General features: G+C 40.6%; 1 protein-coding gene across 1 annotated transcript in view; it reads right to left on the bottom strand.

Annotated features, from left to right (window-relative positions):
* The window catches only part of C8H9orf85 (chromosome 8 C9orf85 homolog), a 52,310-nt gene that overhangs the window by 3,509 nt on the left and 26,707 nt on the right, over positions 1–22,094 (bottom strand). The window contains exon 2 of the mRNA XM_057778084.1: positions 20,714–20,820. Within this exon, the coding sequence (XP_057634067.1) occupies positions 20,714–20,820 (107 nt within the window). The remainder of the gene's footprint in view (positions 1–20,713; positions 20,821–22,094) is intronic.

The following is a 22,094-nucleotide window of genomic DNA, read 5'->3' as shown; positions in this document are numbered from 1 at the left end:
ACATGGGCTTTAACGATCTGCTTACCTGGCACCACTGCGGCCTCCTCCACTTCCCCCTCCTCCTTTCCTACTTGCGTACTGAAATTAGGTCACCCATGGCTGAACAGGCCCTGAACTGCTCAAGTGAATGGGAGTCACTGATCTCTCTTTTAAATCAAAACCCAGAAACAATCACACAGTGTGAGGAAGGTGTGCAGAGGGCTAGAACCAACTGGCTAGTCAGACTGTAAAGGCAAAGAAAAGTTCTTGACGGGAATTAAAAATGCTACTCTAGTTAACACAGGGATGACAAGACAGGAGCAACCTTGTGATAGAGAGATTACACTAGCAAAGATAAAAGTTCCAACCTGCTCCATTCTACAAACCAAAGCCAAGTCCGGAACAAGTCCCTACAGAAACTAAGAAGGTGAGGAGAGCTGCTCAAGGGAACTGAGGACGGCTGGTGTTGGTCCATGAAGTTTTAAGGAAGAGGCCATCTTTAATGTGTAGGACCACAGCAATGGAGGTGATCTAGTCAGGTGCAGATTCCCAATGTAAACACACTAGCGAACAGGACAAGGCCCAGGACTTTTATAGATAGGGAGAAGTCAGTTCTGGGTTTCAAGGCTTGCCACCCGTTTTGTCAGGGGCCAGTGTAGCTGTTGATTTTAGACAAAAAGCCAGAGCTCACTTTGCATTGAAAAATCTGGGGTTGGGTTCTGTAGGAGTTAGACTCAACGTGCTCTGGCTGTGCTCCTCCATGAACAGAACAAGGCCAGGATAAGGACACAACTGTTAAAGGCCATTTAGGTAATACTTAAGCCCACTGTAGAGATCTACTGCTTTTCTAGAATGCCCCTGCTCACCAGAGTGCTGACAGAGACAAATACAGTAGAAACTCTCAAGCTATATACATATATTAAGACAATATAAATGAAATCACCAAATAGTAAGAGAGACAGAACCCCAACTAGCCATTTCTTGTCACCAAATAAAGCTTCCAGTACCAGGACTGGGTTACATCTAGTTGAGTTGTTGGGCAAAGGGGTCCTATGGGGATCCCCAAATAACCCAGGCTGTTACCAAGTCTACAAGCTTCTCTCCACAAGCTGACAGCAAGGACCTGTGGATGAAGACACACCTACACAACTCATTGAACATGGAGAGTCCAGCTGGTACCTACACAGAGCTTTTACCCCTATGAGCGAGTGTCTCTGGTACAGGAAGATACTCTGCATACTACTGAAGGAGAAACAAAATGCCAACCCAGCCACAAGTCCTTCTTCGATCTACAATGGTGTCTTGCCTACAGGGTATGCTAAGGCAGTGGTGGCGCAAAGCTTGTGGGAGCAACAATTTGACTTAAGGTCTACTCCACAAGATGGAACTCATACTTTACATTGATTGGGTGACCAAGAACCTGAGACTAGATAGCTCAAGGACCTAGAATAAAACCAAATACTACTGTTCTACTAAAGAGCATAGGGATAAAATGACTTCTAATGACACTCTGCTATACTCAGAGACCAGCGCCTTGCTCAGCCCTCATCAGAGAAGTAGCTCCCCTGCAGGAGATGGCAACAAATACAGAAGACAACTGGACAGGGCAGAGAAAGAAAGACCTTCAAACACTCAGTCCTAAATGAGATGTCTCCATGAAATCCCTCCCCTCTAGGTTCAGAAAACTCTGCAGAGACAGAAAGACTGGAAGAGGCAGTGAGTGTGGATGATACCAAGGGAACAAGGCCTTGTAAACATAACAGGACTGAAGCACATTTAAACTCACAGGGACGGGGCAGCACTCACAGGACCTGCAAGGGTCTGTACCAGATGGGTACTAGGGTTGAAAGGAGAAGTGGACACATGTCCTCATCCCTAACATAGATGCTAGCTCCAATGACCACTTGCAAATGAGAATTTAGTTTTCTCCACAGGAGTCTCACTGGAGAGGCAAACTACTCTTAAGTACAGGCCGCTCGCCCAGCAGTAGACGGCCAACAGCTAATAAATTCAAGGGTACCTTTGGAAGTTCCTTGTCTCAAAATGTTATGTCGGGACCTTTTCATTTTAATTTTATCTTTTTATTTTATTTATATATTTCTAATTTTTTCCTCTTCTTTTTTACAAGTTCTTTGCATGTATATTACGACATTCAATTTAGTGCTTTTATGGGATTTCTGAGCGTGTGAACGAGTTATGTCTGTCTCTGTTTCTGTTTTATGTGCTTTTTCTTGGGCTCTTTTCTTTCAATTTGTTTTATCCTGTGATGTTGTATTTGTTTGACCTCATTATATTTTATTTTATTATTACCCCTTAGAAGCCTGATTATTTTCTAATGAAAGACAAAGCGGGACAGTGACGTGAGAGTCCCCTCTATATACTGTGAATATGTTTTATTGCCATTGGTTAATAAAGAAGCTGCTTTCGGCCAATGGCTTAACAGAGTAAAGCAAGGTGGGAATTTCAAGCACAGATAGAGGAGAAAGCAAGCAGAGTCAAGAGACACCACGTAGCCACCAGAGGAGAAGGACCGGAGCCATCAGCTGGACCCTTACCAGTAAACCACAAGACTTGTGGTAAAATATAAAATAATAGAATGGGTTTATTTAAGATGTAAAAGATAGCTAGAAATATGCTTAAGCTAATTGTCCAACAATATTGTAATTAACACAGTTTCAGTGTGATTTTGGGTTTGAGCAGCCAGAAAAGAACGAGCAGCTTCCGCCAACAGGGTGGATCCAATGGGAAGGGGGGTAGGAAGGAGTTGGGAAGAGTAGAGGGAAGGGAAACCATAATCAGGACAGATTACGTGAGGGGAAAAAAAAATCTATTTTCAGTAAAAGAAAAAAAACGGCATAGTAATCCAACTACTTATTTAAAGATGTATCTGTTTAATAGTTTGGAATTCCTAGAAGACATAAACTATTTTTTTTAAACTTACCTCTGTATGCACAATATTCTAGTATGTTGCTAAGCTCAACAAAAACCAAGGAAATTAATTAAAATGCAGTCAAAATGTGGGAAGAGCCAAAAGCTATGAAAGTTGCCCACACAGGTAACAGTCGTTTAATACATAGGTGTTTTAAATAAGAATGTAAAAAATAACAAAACAAAACAAAAAGTACACAAAAAAGCATGGGGTCAGTTTTGTGTTGGCCAACTACTCCTGGGCGTAGGGCCTGCCCTGGAGTGTGGGTGAAATACCCAACTTTTCTCTACTGGAGAAAATGATTTTTCCCTTTCCCACCGATTATCAATCACAAATAGTGGAAGGATTTGAGAGGAGTTAAGGAAAATAAAAGAATATGATAAAAACATATTTTATGGAAACTTCTTAAGTAAAAAAGAATATTAAAATGGCAATGAGTTGGCTTAAAGCCTAAGTATATTGTCCCTTTCCTTTCCCAGTTGTAGATCTGCTTTTACAGAACAAGGCCCTCACTTACATTTTTAAAAGAAGTCCCTTTGCACAACCCTTATGACCCTGCTATTGCTTTATAGGACTGCAAGGAAATCAAAGCCCCTTCAGAGCCCATACCATCTCACTTATGGGAATAGGGAGAAGAGATGGGGAGAGTTTCTCAGAGGCCCTTTAATCAACACCCTTTAATAAAAGCCTCCACAGTACTGTATATATAGCACTACTCCAACCCTTACACAGCACTGAGCACAGCTCACTTTCCCCAGCATCTCTCTCTAACAAACCCGGGCTGAAGCTATAAACCTTCTTCCTATTATAATTCAGCTTTGCTTCATTTCCCCACCACCACCGGCAGACAGGAGTCCCAGCTTCACCTGAATGAGGATCTCTGAAAAGAACCCCTCAGTCTGTGCTGGGTGGCAGTGTGGGGCTGACTCAGGCCTCCCCCCGCTACTGCTAAGTGATACAGAAGAAGTTAAAAATTTAGTACTATCAAAACACTTGGGAAAGATGAGCTTCACATCTGTTAAGATCATAACAGAAGCTTCAACAAATGAGAAATAAAGATGCAAATGAGCACATGAAGATGCCTGCATGACCGATGGGTCACTAGAGAAACGCTAACTGAAATCACAGCGAGGCTCAACTCCTCACTGAGGACTACAACAGAATAAAACAAAACCAACAACAAGGATATTCAGTGGTAGTGATAACACAGGACGCCTATATACTGCGGGCAAGCACAGAAAGGTATGGCAGGTTTGGAGAGCAACTTGTAATCTCTCTCTCTCTCTCTGCATGTTATATTATATGTCCATGTGAATTCAGGTGCACAGGCCTGTGTGCACACTCCCTGAGACCGGAGAAGAATGACTTCTGTCTTCTCTTCTCTTCTTCCCCTCCTCCCTTTCTCCCTTCCTCCCTTGTGACGGGGTCTCTCACTGAACCTGGAGCTAGGTGGGCACCTAGCCAACCTCAATGATTATCCTGTCTCTTCTCCTCACACACCTGGCGTTAAAGGCACCTGTGGGGCCAACACTCATCTTGCCCAATTGAGAGCTAGCATCAGAGCCTACGCTTAACAACCTAATATCTCACTATGGTATCCTTATTTGATAAAAATGAAAACTATTGTTCATACAAAACCCTGCCTTATATTAATGGTTTAACTTTAAAGAGGTAAAATACAGCACATCCTAAATGCGTCTCAGCTGGCCAGTATGTAAAACTCTACTGCACCCCTTTCGATGAACTCCTACTAAGCAAGAGGCCCTGGGCATACACTAGGGATAAACTTCAAAGAGAAGGGGCACTCACATCTGCACTGTAAGGTTCCCCACATCTGGCATTCAGGAACGGCAAAATGAAGAGAAAAAAACCGATCGGTGCTTGCCAGCAGTTGGCAAAGGGTAGGACTGACTCTAAAGTGACAATAAGAAAGTCGTGGGTAATTACAGTTCCTTATCTTCCACGTGATGCCCATGGCACAACTGCATAGGTTAAAACTTCAACCTTACACGGCACAGGGTGAACTTTAGAGTGCACAAATCACACACTAGGATAATAAAGACCTTAGACATAGGAGCTAAATAAAAACAGTTATTAAAATTTCTGTGGTAAATTGTTTTAGTATACTTGGATTCTGGCATTTCAAAAAGCGTTACTACATTATTCTGTATTAAAAATAGACTTAAAGATCATACCATTAGAGAAACATCCCAATCATTCCAACGGATTATGAAACTTTCCATAACACTTTTAGCTTTAATTTCTTAATCCTGAAACAATGTTAAGTCTCTCTTGGTTTGGGTCATCTGATAATTCAAGGAAATGACAGCTTGTTTTCCTTTTGATAAATATTTGTCTCATGCTAGAGACCTCAAGAAACAACAAATATTTAAGTATTTAAGTTGCTAATGCAGAGTTAAAATTGTACTCATGGGAACTCTCAGAGTTAAGATTGACATGTAAATCTTTAAAATGGCTCCCTTGGTTGGCAGTCTGCAGTCAAAAGGTTCCTGATCCTTTAGCTAGCCAGCCTAACAAAGGTGACTCTTAGAAATCAACCCCACATCAGCATGCTAAACACCAGTTGTTAAACGCATTGTTTACAGAACCAAAATCTGCTACACTCGTTAGGAAATTCTTATGCCCACAAACATTTGAGAACTCTTGACGTCTATCATAATAAAAAGACCTTCATTCCTAAGTAAGAGTTTCTGAGCCCGTGGTAGAGTTTACAATGACCAATTCTGAGAACAGAATGAAATCTGAAAGCAATTACAATCTTTTCAAAGTTAAATTACTTCTGAAACCAAGTTTTGTTAGGATAGTATCCCTGCATAAAAATAGGAAAGAGACTCACTTAAACGGCATTTCACTTTCTATAGAGGTGAGGTACGTCTGTGGCAACATGAATGACAACATTCTTTACAGTCTCCCTCTTCTATCTCCCAAGAGCAATGCTAGTGTGCCCTTCCTTTCAAAACACATAGTCCAGGCTTTGTGCACATGCAGTGAGTAAAGCCGAGTTCCCCAGCTACAGAGGTCTGCAGGTTTTAAAAACTCAACACAAAGGACCTTGATTATTAAGTGTGAGTGAGCACAGTTTACATAGCACTTTAATAGTCATCCATCCCAAGTTGCATAAAACCCATAAAGTATTTTAAAGCATCTTTAAAACTAGATATAAATCTCTAATCACTCCCAAGTACTCTTCCTTATAAAATTTGTGATATGGAATAACTTTAAATTGCCTAAATATTTATTTTTCTTAATTTTCCTTGAAAAATTGCTGCATTTATTACATTTTATTAAAGAAACATCACGGTGTTAATCTTAGTTTTTCCTCCTTTTCATATTTTCTCTCTCTCTTTCTCTCTATTTCTCTCTGTATGTGTATCTCTGTGTGTGTGTGTGTGTGTGTGTGTGTGTGTGTGTGAGAGACAGAGAGAGAGAGAGAGAGAGAGAGAGAGAGAGAGAGAGAGAGAGAGAGAGAACTATCAGAAACAATCACTCAAACTGTTTTGGCTATGTATATATTACAACTAATCAGTTTAATGTGGCTAAATTAAAACACAATTTGCTCTGACAAAGGACTCAATACCTAACATCTCTAAAATGGCAGTCTGTACAATGTAAAACATAAAAGGAAAAAGTAAGTGCTGACCACTCATAATCAGGAACAGACTGGGAGTTTTCAATGTATCATAGCAAGTTCTAGAAAATATTTTGAAAATAAAATGGTAGAAAAGAACATGATTTGGAATGGGAGAGTAGCCCAGTTTTGACAAGTCCCTGTCACACCATCTTTGAAAGTCACTCTAACTTCCTTTGAGTATCACTCTTCATAATGGGTACCCACACTGTTGTCACTTGAGCATAACGAATCACTGGTACTGGGTTCTACGACACCTGAGTTACATTGTATTCACTGCCCTAGCAAACTCAGTTAAACATAAACCGCAGACTTATGTTGTTTTGATAGCAAAAAGATCTACAAGGGGATCCAGTGGGATAAACAGCAAACACATTAGCAGTTGACAGAAACAAATTTCCCTCTGTTGTAAGCTATCTGCCTTAGCTTCCTGGTTACTATGTTCTGACTGCGGCCATCATTAGTCCCCTGTGGTATCTGCACACAGGATGACTGGACATGTTGGTAAACAGTGACTGTCAGCACCTCACCCTCTGATATGCAAATGAGAGAAATTCAATATTGGCAGATCCACAAGGTACTTCCTCCAATAGGAATAGGCAACCTATGTTGTTTACAAGAAGGAGAGTCTAAATCTAAACTATAAGATTAGCTCCCACTAGATTTTTAAGTGCTTTTTAAGGAGAATACTTAGCCCCATCCCCATTCCAAAAAACTATGTAGTAGTTAGAATTCATTTCCTGGGGTCTCCAGATTATACACTCCAGGCTAAACAGACAGGTGATACTACCTCCCCTTACTGCAGTAATTGCCTGGAGTAGGATCATTTATCACCACCACCATTTTGAGACAGGGTCTCCACATAACCCTGACTGCTCTGGAACTCACTCTGCAGACCAGGCTAGGCTTGAACTCAGAGACATCTGCCTGCCTCTACCTCAGAGTGCTGAGATTAAAGGCTTGATAATTCTTAAAAGAATACAAAACATTCACCTTTGGCCAAGAGCAGTTTGTTGACAGGAGAATGGAAATGTTTAGGGCAGGTGATTTTCAATGCTGTGGATGTAGGGACACAGCTCTCTGTGACTCACCGATGAAAGGCTGGAAGTGAGAGGCACAGGCAGAGATCATGTGTAGTTGTTTTGTTTTTTGTTTATTTTAACTCCTTGCGGGACCACTACCCAGCTCCCAAATAAATACAGAAGATTTTTTGCCTCTGGACTTTTATCTTTCTTTATTTTATATGTCTTTCTTCCCTTCTTCCTCTGTGGCTGGGTAGCTGGCTCCTAATGTCCTCTTTTCTTTCTCCTTTTTTTCTAGCTCCTCCCTTCTTCTCCTGTTTATTTCTCTGCCTGGCAGCTCTGCCTATTTCTCTCTCCTGCCTAGCCACTGAACGTTCAGCTCTTTATTAGACCAATCAGATGTTTTAGACAGACAAAGTAACAAAGCTTTGCAGAGTTAAACAAAAGCAACATAAAAGAATACAACCCATCTTTGCATTATTAAACAGATATCCCATAGCATAAAAGAATATAACACATCTCTATTATTCCACAACAGCCATGCTGTACAGCTTAGTTTACATGCTTTCCAGGTGAGGGACTGGTGGAGCTGGGCCATGGAATTCTTATATAAATGGTGGTAGATGTTTATTTTGATGAAAGAATAAAAATAAAAGATCCAGTTTTTTTGATGTCAGAAATTGAATGATGAATTCTATGTCTAGTTTTCTCTTTGTTACATATATATTTGAGGTCAACCAAAACCTCTTGTTGCATATAATATTATTCACTTCCATGGACTACCAAAGTTACAGACTGGCAAGCAATAGAGGCATGGTGGTATATCTATCATTACACACTGGGTAGGGTGAGGTGGCAGGAGTGAGCCCGAGGGTAGTCCACAGGGCACCATGAGACTTTGACTTATCAAACAACAAAAATATAGAACAAATGAATGTTCTAGGTGCTGTGAGACAGTTACCTGATGTGGGATTCCCCTTTGTATGCTGTAAATATGTTTTATTACCATTGGTTAATAAAGAAGCTTTTTCAGCCAATGGCTTAGCAGAGTAAAGCCAGGCAGGAAATCAAAACAGAGAGAGAGAGAGAGAGAGAGAGAGAGAGAGAGAGAGAGAGAGAGAGAGAGAGAGAGAAACAGTTTCTTTAATGGTAATAAAACACATTCATAGCATACAGAGGGGAATCCCACATCAGTCACCTGCATCATTTGTGAGCGATGGAGGGGTAGGAATGGCTCTACTCCTCTTCTTTCCCAGGCTATTCTTTACAAGGTTTTCTGTAAGTATCATCCACACCACTCCCCTAATCGCGTTTCATGACGTTTCTGAATCTTTCTCTTGTTTTTATTGTATTACTTCTCTGCAATCATATCTTGTATGCCTGGGGTCTCCCTTTCTACTAGTAATTACCACTTCTAACCATCTGCTCAAGAATTGCCTGTGGACCTGAATCTCCAGAGAGATTATAAGTTCCTTGCTGATAGTGATACTTCATATTTTTTATCAAATAAAGTACAGTGTCTTGTGGATTGAAGATGCTATTTAAAATAATTGTGAATTGAACCATATTTCTTACCGGGCATCTCTGCATTTTTTAAAATAAGAAACTAAAGAGCTATGTCAAGGATAATATCTCTATTAGCTTGGACTTGTCCAAGAAATACTTATTGTTCTTAATAAAACAATTATAGTAAACTGTCTCTAAATTCAGCTCAGTTTCTTGGTTCTTATAGCTAAAGAAAACTTGTTCACATAAGACAGTTTTCTAGCAGGTGTCTTTAAGGGGTGGGTACTAAAATGAAATGATGTGATAGTTTTGATTTTTTGTTTTGCTCTCAGACAAGGTCTCATGTAGCCTAGGCTGGCCTCAAATTCACAGTGCAGCCAAGAATGAATGACCTTGAACTCCTGATTCGCCTGTCTTTATCTCTAAAGTGTTGGGATTACAAGTGTGTGCCACCAGGCTCCGCACAGTTTTGAAAGGATATTAAGTTTAATATAAGGATATTAGTGACCTCTGTACTGGATAGTTTTATGTCAACTTGATACAAGCTAATATCGTCTGTGAGGAGGTAACTTCAATTAAAAACATGCTTCCATAAGATCAGGCTGTAGGCAAGCCTGTGTATTTTCTTAATCAGTGATAAATAAGGGGGACCTAGTTTATTGTGGGTAGTGCTATCCCTGGGCTGGTGGCCCTGGGGTCCATAAGAAACCAGGCTGAGCAAGCTATGATGAACAAGCCATTAAGTAGCACCCTTCCATGCCTCTGCATCAGCTCCTTCCTCCAGGTTCTTGCCCTGCTTGAGTTCCTGTGTTGACATCCTTTGATGATGAACTGTGATGTGGAAGCATAAGCTGAATAAACCCTTCCTCAAGTTGCTTTGATCACAGCAATAGCTATTCACTGACTAAGACAACCTCTTTTGTAGGTCAGCCCTAAATAATTGGGATCTTTTCATTTCTTTTCTCTCTTTCCCAAAACTGTGTCAGTTTCCTGACAATTCTCTCTATAAAGAACTATGGAAATAATTCTTATGGTTACCCATCAACAAAAAACAACTTCTAATTTCAGAGGACACATCATTTCCCAAGCCTAAATAGTAAAAGCATTTTTAAAATACAAGAAATGGAAAGTGTTCTATAATAACAAGGCAGCTTATGATCCCAGAGGATGAATCCTTCCTGAAAGTTCTTTATTGATCTGCAATGTCAGCCCTAATCTTTGTTCATTAAGTCACACTGCATCATGGGAAGCTGGAGTCCAACTGCAGGAATGAACTCACTGTTTACAGTATCTTTACCATGCTTCCGGAGGACGAGGGAACGACGGGAAGGAGGTGGAAAACAGCATCTACAGCTCAGGCCATTACTATCTTTATCTCTGGATTCTGCCAGATGCCATACCCTGCTCAACAATCTTTATTCCTTAACCTCTGTCATCACAAACTGACCTGGATTTTCAGATAAACTAGGAGCAGCAGTTATCAACCTTCAAAATGCTGAGACCCCCCCGCCCCAACAGTTAATACAGTTCCTCATGCTGCGGTTATTCCCAACCATAAAATTATTTCATTGTTACTTTATAGCTGTAATTTTGCTACTGTTATAGATAGGAATGTAAATATCTGACATGCAGGATATCATGACCCAAAGACTGAGAACTTCTTATTCAGAGAGAAGAGGCCACAGCGAAGGGTTAATTATTAAATATCCCTTAGGTGCTAATGCATTTCCCCTAAGTTAAGTTTTGGTATAAAGATTGTTTGGAGAAAAAAAAAAAAAAAGGAGGACTTTTTCAGGATGTGAACTCAGGATATCACGAGGGATCTCTGATAATCTCCCTCCCGATGAAACCATGTGAATTGTGTCTTTATTTCCACACCTCCACACCAGTCCAAAGAGAGATAGTTTATGTTGGGGTCTGGTAGAGAATTAATTTATGGTCCGGGCTAGCACCGGACCCCGACACTTAGGGAGCTAAAAAGATGGCTCAGTGTTTAAGGGCACTTGCTTCTGTTCCAGAGGACTTGAGCCCGGTTTCCAGCATCCACATTAGGAGGCTCACAACTGCCTGTAACTCCAGTTCCAGGGAATCCAACACCTCTGGCCTCTGTGGAGACCTGTTGACATACACACCTGCACATAATTAAAATTCCTCAATGAAAGCTCAATTATTAAATATCCCATCACTGAAGGTTTAATTATTAATGCCCTTTCTCCTACTGTATTTCAGAGTGATTCCTCTTCCTAATTATGCACGTGGTAAGTAATGAAAATTTCACTGTCTAGTAGGAATATGCTAAAAAACAGGTTTGTTTTTTGTCAGTGTATTTATTTCAGTGAAATTCAGAACATCACTTAAGGTTCACACTGCTAAATTTAGTGAACTATAATTCAATACTTAAACATACCAATATTTTTCTAAGTCAATAAATTTTGTGAAAAGTAATGAATATATTGTCTTTCCTACTTGGTCTAAAACCCTAATATAAAAATAGAAATTACAAACTGGACAAATAACCCAAGTGCTACATTTACTTGGTAAAAACAAAATAATCCATAGAAAGCCAGTCATCAGGTCATAAACACATGCACACCCAATTTTTACCACTTGAATTATGAACTTTACAATTATATGGAGAATGAGAGACAGCTTGCACTGGTCAATGGCCCACAGCAGTCATCTGTCTCTAAGAATAGAAGGGACAACACCTTGGGTGTCATGGAAGTTACCTATCTATACAGAGTTACGTCAGAATGACTGGTATTGTAGTAGTGTCTGCTTAGCCAACGCAGATAATTAGTGAATGCCAATGGACTGGTATTGAATGCAGTATCAGAGCCAGACAAGCAAGGTACTGGTACTAATTACTGCATTCTCTGTGAACCACTGACTTGTTTCCTCTGAAAAATGAGGGCAGTGGTACTCCTTCCTCTTTGTTTCTTTTGTGGTTTTAGACCAGGCTGTTCCTGAACTCCTGGACTCAAGCTATCGTCCTGCAGTCTTCCCTGGGAGGACAGGCTCAGCCCCCACATTCAGAATTGGGGTATTAAGAAATTCAGGGATACAGAACTTCTATATGAACTCTATTTTCCTGAAAAGCCACACCTACATTGAAAATGCTACAGACCAGACTGATAACTAATTAGAACTTCTGCGACCGTGAAGCTGGAGGATTAACACACAGAGTCAGCAGCCACCGCCACTCACCTCTGTATCTGACTGGATATCCTTTGAGTGTCAGGTAAAACCTTTGAGATGTATAAACTAGACAGACGACTAGTTTTCACCACCCCGAAGGCTAGGAGTGTGCTCAGCTAGCTTGAGTCCTGCAGAAGGAACCCGTTTCAAGGCAGCTGGCTACCCACTGTCCTCAGCAGTGTATCTGGAAGAGTCTTGATTTCTTTCTTTTGTTCTGTGACTATAGAAGTTAATATAAACACTTCCATGCAGGAGCATGCCATTCAGAGTAACTCAAGTCTATGTCCTTCGCCATGGGTACTCATATTTAGCTCAGAAAAAGACTGTCTTTTATTCCTGTCGGAGTAAGAGCTGTGTTCTGATATCCTTTTATAAGCATGATGATGGACTGAGGCTGTGGGAGAAGGATCATGTATTTAAGACCAGTCTGGGATAGATAATGAATTCCATGCTCGCCTGAGCTGCATAGCGAGAAGAAACAAAGGGATTTGTCTACTCAGAGAGTCTGATTAGGAAGGAAGAGCTCCTGGAGTAGCACCACACCTCTGTGACCCCAACACCTGCAGGGAGGACCAGGGGCTCCAGGCAAGCCTGTCTCAAAAGACTCAAAGAAAAGGGAAGACACAGGCACCATGAATAGAGACACAACATATGGTGGCATGAGGCTCTTGGCAGCAACTCTCACCTTCTCAATGTCTTCCAAATATGACTTGTTTTGGCTTCTCCTGACTTTTAGATGTCTCCTCCGTCCCCTACTCCTGCACTTAACCTTTATTCTTTTCGTTTTCACTTTGCATTTATGTATAAAGTGTGAGTCGGCATGATGAACTGCTGTCCGCTACAGGCACATGAGCCACCATATGGGTGCTGGGAATGGAACCCACGTCTTCAGCAAGAGCAGTAAGGGCTCTTAACCATGGAGCCATCTCTCCAGCCCCTCTTTATTTGTTAAGCCACAGGTTTATTTATCTCTGGATGAAGAGAGATGTCTGAGAAAAGGTAAGACGAGGTGCAACAGTGACTGTAAAGGAATAGTAAAATTTATTCAATGCAATTAAGTATGAAGGGCAAGGGATCTTATAAAATAATTGGTCTAAAAGATGACAAGAAATTTTGACACTTTAAATTTAAATTAATGGTTAAAAGATTTTGCCCTTTTCTTAAAAGGTGCAAGACGGCTAGAAATGAAATGAACTGTTTGTTTGAATGCCTGAGTCAGAGGGATTATATGTTTAGCTCAAGACAAAGTAAAGCACAGGGAGTTTAGACTCAACCACAAATTCAACTAATCCCGAAGCCCTGTTTTCCTGTGCTCTCACAGTCCAGTACTGATCATCCAGAGGCCCTTTCCTTCCACTCAACAAAAGCTTGGTGCTTCATTAAATCTTACAAATGTCACCAATCTTGTTTACTGGAACTGTGAACCACAGGTACTTCCAGTTTAACACATTCCTCTTAGAACCACCCTGTGCATTTCTTCTTAAATATGGAGAGACAGATAAATTTTACTTTTAGGTTCTGAAATGCCTGTTTTTTCGTGTAACCAAGCAATAGTCTTTCAAAATAAAAAAAAAACTTAAAAATATTTATTAATTTATTTATTGAGGGAGAACATCTGTGTCCACGCTCACAAGCACGTCATAGCACCCCGATGGAGGCCTGAGATGTCTCATCACCCACCAAGCAATCTTTTCTTGCCATCAGTTTGAACACATTATGATGGAGGAAGGTCATTGGTTAATAAAGAAACTGCTTGGCCTGATAGGTTAGAACATAGGTGGGTGGAGTAAACAGAACAGAATGCTGGGAGGAAGAGGACGCCATGCCTCTCGTCTCCAGGGCAGATGCGATGAAGCTCCGGCCCCAGATGGACGTAGGCTAGAATCCTTCCTGGTAAGCTACACAAATTATTAGAAATGGGCTACAAGATATGAGAATTAGCCAAGAAGAGGCTAGATATAATGGGCCAAGTAGTTTTTAAAAGAATACAATTTGTGTGTTGTTATTTCAAGGCATAAGCTAGCCAGGCAGCCCGCAGCTCCTTCAACAATGTTATAAAGCAAATATTCGCATTAATATTAGAATCTCTAGGCTACTTCTCTTTATATTTTCATCCATTAAACAAAATGGCCAGTAATAGTGCATCAGCCCATGTCTAACTCTGCCTAGTACCACAGAAGATGCTGACAAAGAATAGGCAACCAACCACAGACTGGGGCCTGACTGGGAGAGCTGGCCACATTCAACTAATCACTTAAGATATTCAATACATGATTATGATTCAGTTTGTGCTAGGTGCCCTATGATAGGCTGGGGATGCAGAGCATTTTAAGGTTCACAAAGTGAAAATATGATATGATGATATACTCAGTGTATCAAGCTGAGGTACTTTCATTTATAGGATGGGTTAATTAGGATGTAATCTGTTCTAAGGTGAGAAACGTCTGTATATTTGGAATAAAAACCTCATCCTCTCCCTTCCCCTTTCCTTCTTGGTTTCTTGAGAGGGGACTAAACTATGTATCACATACTTCATAAGCTGGCCTACAATTCCCTATATATTTTAGGTTCTTGAACTTGTGGTCCTCCTGCCTTAGCTTCCGAAGTGCAGACCTAGTTTGGACTTAACCATTTCCTCAGGTCTTCTTTTCCTTATGAGAGTCCTCATGCTATATAAAATGTGTATCAATTACATTCGCAGGTTTGGGTATTCCACTTTTAGATACTGAATCCCAGCTATGAACCAGAAGGGCAGATGAAAAAGGCTTTTCCTCCCTTCTCTGCCTGGAGCTCTGCTTTGACTAGTATTTATTGCTCAGGCTCCTGTGAGATATTCTTCGCTTTGCATTTCCTTGGACGTCCTTATTCTTGGTGATTTCCCTTAATACTGTCTTAGGGTTTCTATTACTGTGAAGAGATACCATGACCACAGCAACTCTTCTAAAGGAAAACATTTAATTGGGTTTGAGCCTTACATTGGGCACCAATTTCTATTAGTACCAAAGAGTTCCACAATAGCCTGGAAAGGAGTATAACAAAGGCTTAATTATGTGGGAATAAACTCACAGTAAGGGTAGCAATCCACAGTCCATTGCATGCGCTGGGAACTGGAACCAAATCCAGCAGAAAAGAGGACCATGCATGCTTTTCATCTGCACTTATAGTACATGAGACCAAGGCCAAAGTGGATGGGTATCTTAAAGGCTATTGGCTGAAGGAGTTCCCACAACATGAGTTCATTATCATCATGGTGGAACATGGAGGCGCGTGAGCAGACATGGCTCTGGAGAAGGAGCCGTGAGGTCTACATCTTGATCTGCAGGCAACAGGAAGTGAACTGTCCCACTGGGCATGGCTTGAGCATATATAAGACCTTAAAACCCACTTCTACAGTGACACACTTCCTCCAATAATGCCTCCAACAAAGCCACAACTCTAACAGTGCCTCTCCCTATAAGTCTATGGGGGCCAATTACATTCAAACTATGACAATGACTTAGCTGTATTTTGTATTTATATAATACCTTATTTCCTTCATCAGTGTGATAGACAGTAGGCCTTGAGTCCCCTTTATCCCTCATTTCCCTTAATAGAACAGTGGCTCACATGAGACAGATGGAGAATAACCACTTCTAGAGAAGTCTGCTAGTGATCTTTCACAGAGTGGCATACTCATAACAAAGATAAGCATATAGGACGCAGCACAGACTACCGAGATAAGAATACAAGGACTGGATGTGGAAGAAATATAGCTACGTTACTTCACGTCTAACAAGGTCTGCTAAATGTAACACTCTGTAATGTCTATTGTGTAATGTCAAATTGCTTTGGGAAAAAAGCTGCTGGGGAAAATGAAGCAGTGGTGAAACTGGACACACTTTAGAGGAAGACTGTCTTATAGAAGATGCTCTGAAACCACAGAGCTTGTGTTGGCTTATTAACTACAAGTACACGACTTACTGCATAGTTAGTCTTAATTGCTACCTAGAAAACAATTATTCATTCATGGAGAGCTAAGGTCAGATGCTCTACCTTTCTTACAGCTTAACTTCCCTGCTGCCAATCTGAGTGACTTAACATGAGATTCAGCAGGCTTGTTTATAAGCAATGGCTTGCTGGTTTTATAGTTCTGAGGATTGAATTCAGGATGTCAGCATATTAAGTACACATTCTGCCACTCAGTGCTACACCCTTAACCACTGAAAGGATTTTTCTTTAGGAAAAATGCTAGAGAATAGGAAGAAAACACTGACAAAATAATCAAGACACCTATAACACTATCTGAAAGAAGACTCAGCAAAACCGACAATGAAAAAAACACCTAGGTACGCAAAATAAATAGCCAAAATTAAAACATCCACAGTTATTAAAAATACTTCTTTTGGGGGGGGCGGTGTAGCCTGGCTGTCTGGGAACTTGCAAGACACAGAGATCCACTTGCCTTAGCCTTCCCAGCGAGTGCTGGAATTAAAGGCATGTACTACCATGCCTATCACTATTAAATATTGTAAAGTAAATAAATATTCCAAACCTGGAGTTTTAGGTTTGTAAGAAGGCTAAACTAGCTTTCACTGGAAATTAACACCATGAGATAACCTCTATTGTAGTTAGATGGCTATCACAAACTCCTAAGATTTCCTCCCACTAAGAAAGAAGGCATGTCCAAGCAAGATGGTGGGCCAGAAACTGCCCGTGTTACCTGGCCCCCCAGGAACAGCCAACAACCCTCACAAGTCTCAAACCCAGTCTCCAACAGTTGGGTCAGTGGTGCAGAGGAATCCCATTTTTGTCACACTAGGGAGCACTGGCCAAGCTCCACCTTCAGAAGAAAGTATTTGTTTAAAATTGGGCAACTGTGGGTGTCTGAGAAAGGAGAGGCTAAATTAACCTGCCATAGTTCCATGGTCAGAAACAGTCCTATGGGTTTGTTGTGGAGGGCAAGGAAGCCCGGCCCAGGAACAAAAGGGCACAGAGAAAAGCATCCCTTCTCTCGAATCCTGGACCAAATTATATCCCTGTAAACCAATATTTCAGTTATCCCTGGAAACCAATAGTCCTCGTCAGGCTCAAGCTCTCGAGCAACTCATCTGTCATCCCTGCTTCACAGCTGGAAAGCCAGGAGCCCGAGTAGAATATGTGACACACACCTGCAGGGTGGCAATGCTTTTAAAGAAGAAGACTTTGTGTACAGAGTTCAGGGCTGTACTTGCTTCCCCACTCCTTATGCCCTTGTGAGAAACTCCCTAGACAAATCATAAGCCACCTTGGGCGGGATTGATGAAGTCTCAAGAGAGCAAGAGAACCTATCTGGCTCACAGACATGAGCTCCTGATACACAAAGAAAGTACACGACTGTCTTGAGGTTTCTACTGTTGTGAAGAGACACCATGACTACAACTCAGAGGTTCAGTCCATTAGCATCAAGGTTGGACACGGTAGCGTGCAGGCAGACATGGTGCTGGAGAAGTAACTGAGAGTCCTACACATTGCAGGCAACAGGAAGTGGACTCAATGTCACAATGAAGAAAGCTTGAACAAAAGAGATCTCAAAGCCCATCCCCATAGTGACACACTTCCTCCAAAAAAGCCATACCTCTTCAACAAGGGCACACTTCTTAACAGTGTCACTACTTTGGGGCCATTGTCTTAAAGCAACTACTAAAGTGAAGACACCTCTGGAGGACACTGAACATTTGTGCCCCAGAAGCTCAATACCAGCAAAACCACAGGAAAACAAGAGTTCACAATCAAGCTGGCTCCCACCCTTGTACACAGACCGGGAAGTCTCTGGGTAATAAGGCTGAGCTCTGGAGACGAAACTGCCCAATAAGATCCTCAAATACCACTAAAATGGTCATCCTAGCAGATAACCAAATCCCACGGGAGAAATGTAAGAAACATGAGAAACCCCCACAGCACAGCTCTTCAGGGACTCTAGAGTGCAATGCCGGAGCTGAAGTTTCCTAGAAGAAATGGACAACATGCCAGGCGGTGGTGGGACACGCCTTTAATCTCAGCACTCAGGTGGCAGAGGCAGGAGAATTTCTACAAGTCCAAAGCCTGCCTACTCAACACAGTGAGTTCCAGGATAGCTAGAGCTACACAGTGAGACCCTGTCTTAAACAAACAATAAAAGAAATGAACAACTGTAAAATGGATTCAAACACCAGACTAATTCAGCCCAGGACCTAGGAAGGAAAGTCAGCAATATAAAACAATAGTCATGGCCTCAGGAGATGGCTCAATCAGGAAAGTGACTGCTCAGAAGCACGGAGATCTGAGCTCGGATCCCCAGCACCTACATAGGCTGTTTATGGCAGTGTCTGCCTGTAATCCCAGTGCTAGGGAGGTGGAAATGGGGACTCACCTCACCTAGGTCAAAATGACTATCATCAAGAAAAAACACGCGGGCTGGGAACACACATAAACAATTCCAATGGTGTGAGGAAAGAACTCTTACGAACTCCTGATGAGAATGGAAACTTGTGGGCTGGAGAGATGGCTCAGTGGTTAAGAGTACCACCTGCTCTTCCAAAGGTCCTGAGTTCAATTCCCAGCAACCACATGGTGGCTCACAACCATCTGTAATGAGGTCTGGTGCCCTCTTCTGGCCTGCAGGCAGACACTGCCATAAACTTTAAATTTAAAAAAATTTAAAAAAAGATAGTAAAAACAAAAAAAACTTTAAATTTTAAAAAAATTTAAAAAAAGATAGTAAAAACAAAAAAAACTTAAAAAAAAAAAAAGAATGTAAACTTGTGCAGTCGCTATGGAAATCAGTTTGGAGGTTCCTCAAAACTCAAACAAACATACAAACCTCACAAGTGGGGGCCACAAGTAGGGGCCTAACTATACCAATCCTGAGTATGCTCCTGAAGGACTAAGTTAACATACCACAGAGATACTTGCACATCCACATTAGTTGCTGCTCTATTCATACGAGCTAGAAAGTGCACTACACGACCTTCAGTGGATGAATGGGTTAAAAAAATGGTACATATACATGATGAAAGGTTAGTTGTACAGAAAAATGAAATGATATTTGAACGAAATGGATAGAACTGGGAATTACTACAAACAGCAATATTGCCTATCTTCTATCTAGGTGTATGTATGCCATGCAATAAGAAAGGGAATCATAAAAGAGGAAGCCAAAAATCTTAAGGAATAAGGTGGAAAAGAGAAAAGTGAGGGTAATGGAACATTTGTGAAAGTGGGAAGTAGGAAGTATTGGGAGGGAGGGAAGAGGATGCGCAAAAAGGGGACAGCAGAAGGGAAAGGCGCTGTATTAGAATAATGTATAAAAACACAAAGATGTGCAAATACCATAACGAGATCTGTTAGGATGCATATTAACTTAAATGGCTTAAAAAATAGATAGATTAGATAGATAGACAAATAAATAGATACACAGATACCAAATGAAAAAAGAAAGTATGACCAACTACGTTCTAAATAACTACAAATGGAACACCAAAATAAATAATATAAAAAGAATACACTAATATTTATAGTAAATGCAATTCTGTTCTTTGATAGAGCTATTATCAGATTGTCCTTATTCACCTAAAATAAGGTTGCACAAGGATGATACAAAAGTGATCCAGAAATATAGAAAGGGTAGGGACAGATAAATAAAAAACCATGCTGGGTATCTTTTCATCTTGACTCAAGCCTACAAATGAATGAAACTGTAAATTACAAACCAGCAATTCCGACATGATAGTCAACCTGCGTTGACTTTTCATTATCTTCATGGTTTGAATTAAGAGGAAAGACACATTTTAAGAATTGGCATAATAGCTGTATATGGTGGCACATGCCAATAAATCCCAGCATTCTGGAGGCTGAGGTGGGAGGGCCATTAGCTGGAGGATGGTCGAGGTCACACAGGGACACACCCTCTCAAAAAATCATAAAAACAATCTATATAAACATAATCTATAGTAAATACTACTACTTAATCTGTGGAAAACAAGATTTTATAATAACCAGGTTTTTTCCACTCTTCCTCAACTCACCTATTAGAAAAAGGTTCTATAAAAATTGTACAGCCGGGCGGTGGTGGCGCACGCCTTTAATCCCAGCACTTGGGAGGCAGAGGCAGGTGAATCTCTGTGAGTTCGAGACCAGCCTGGTCTACAAGAGCTAGTTCCAGGACAGGCTCCAAAGCCATAGAGAAACCCTGTCTCGAAAAACCAAAAAAAAAAAAAAAAAAATTGTACAAAATCATGAGTTAGAGAATTATCTTTTTCCTCTGTCTGCCTTTATAAACTGAGACTCGGCATTCAAGATGAAATTCTACACTAGAGGCAAGGATTTTTAAATTTACTTTCAAGTTTATCTAAACACAATCTTGAGAGTTAGAAAATGGACTAAGACACTATGTCACATATATCACCGGGAAGGAATTTAAGAAACTCAACTCACCACTTCTTAGGCTTTGACAGAGGTTTGTATTTGCTGTATTTTACACGCCACTCGAGAACTTCTTTGCAGCGCTGACATACTCCATCATGAAGTTTTGCATTAATTTTCTAAAATCAAATAAAAACACATAAATTAAGAATCTCATCTTCAAGCCAATAAGGCAAGCCCCATAAAAAGACTCATGGGATGTTTTAAAAATAGCCTTGGATGGGTGAATATCTCAGCAAAAGGTGCTTGCCAACAAGTCTGAGGACCTGAGTTCAATTCCCTGGACATACATGGTAGAAGAACCAACTCATGCAAGTTGTCTTATGATCTCCAAGTGCATATTATGGAGCACACACCCACCCATGCACATAAAATAAATAAGAAATAATTAAAGTTAAACTTTTGTCTATGTAAAATTCCATGACATAGCAGTTTGGTTCTTTAAAAGGCAACGGTTCCTAACCTGCCAACATGTTGAAGAGTTTCCAGCGTGACTCTGAGAAAGCCTTCCTCACTGGCCCTGATGTATTAGATCAACACGAGTACTGGATAAATAAGACACATGGATTTTACTGTTTGCAAAGTAAACCTATATTAAAATCTAGTAAGAGAAGCAGAAGATTACTATTTCAACAATTCAAATTCTACCAACAACTCTGAATTAAACTGAAAAATAAATCAATAATTCTATTAGTTTCTTTGGGATAGCAGTAACTGAACAATAAGCTGTGCCAGCGAGCAGCGTGGCAGGAACTCAAATGGCCTTTTTTTTTTTTTTTTTTTTTTGTCTCCTATGTAAGGAAAATGCTTTACAAAGGTTCCTTGGAGGCCCAGCCTTAAACAAACAAAACTCCTCCAGCTCTCTTGGTTTTATGAGAATACAACACGAATGTAAACATGGACAGCTAGCGAAAAAAGGACTTTATGAGGAAAGAAAATATTTACAATTTCATTCTCAAAATGTGTTTGTATAAACAGGCAAGAGTTTAAATGTACCCTTGGTCCCCTGTAATAGTTTCCTATCTTACGTATGGCATGCTCACACGCAACAGGATTTAGGTTCTGAGAGTCCTCCCATTTATTTGATGAACGAGGAGGGTTGGTCTTGCTCCACTGTTGGAAAGGATATTTGCCATGGTAAAGGGCATTTTTATTTCTTTTTTTTTCGCCCTGTTTTGTTTCCTTTGCAAAATTTCTCCAAGGGGAAAAAAGCACATCACACAAGATGCAGATTCTTTGGATGGCTATTCGATAATGAGTTAAAACATAGTGTTTGGACTAGGTCAGCTGAAGCAAACAACTGGAAAGGCCTTGTTAGCCGTAAAAACTGACGAGGGTGAAATAATCTGACAAAACTTTTATTCTAAGAGAATATATTTCAAGGGCATTTTCA

This window comes from Chionomys nivalis, chromosome 8, assembly GCF_950005125.1.
Source record: "Chionomys nivalis chromosome 8, mChiNiv1.1, whole genome shotgun sequence".
NCBI lineage: Eukaryota > Metazoa > Chordata > Mammalia > Rodentia > Cricetidae > Chionomys > Chionomys nivalis.
Note: the sequence above shows the minus strand (reverse complement) of the source record. Positions and strands in the feature narration are given on the sequence as shown.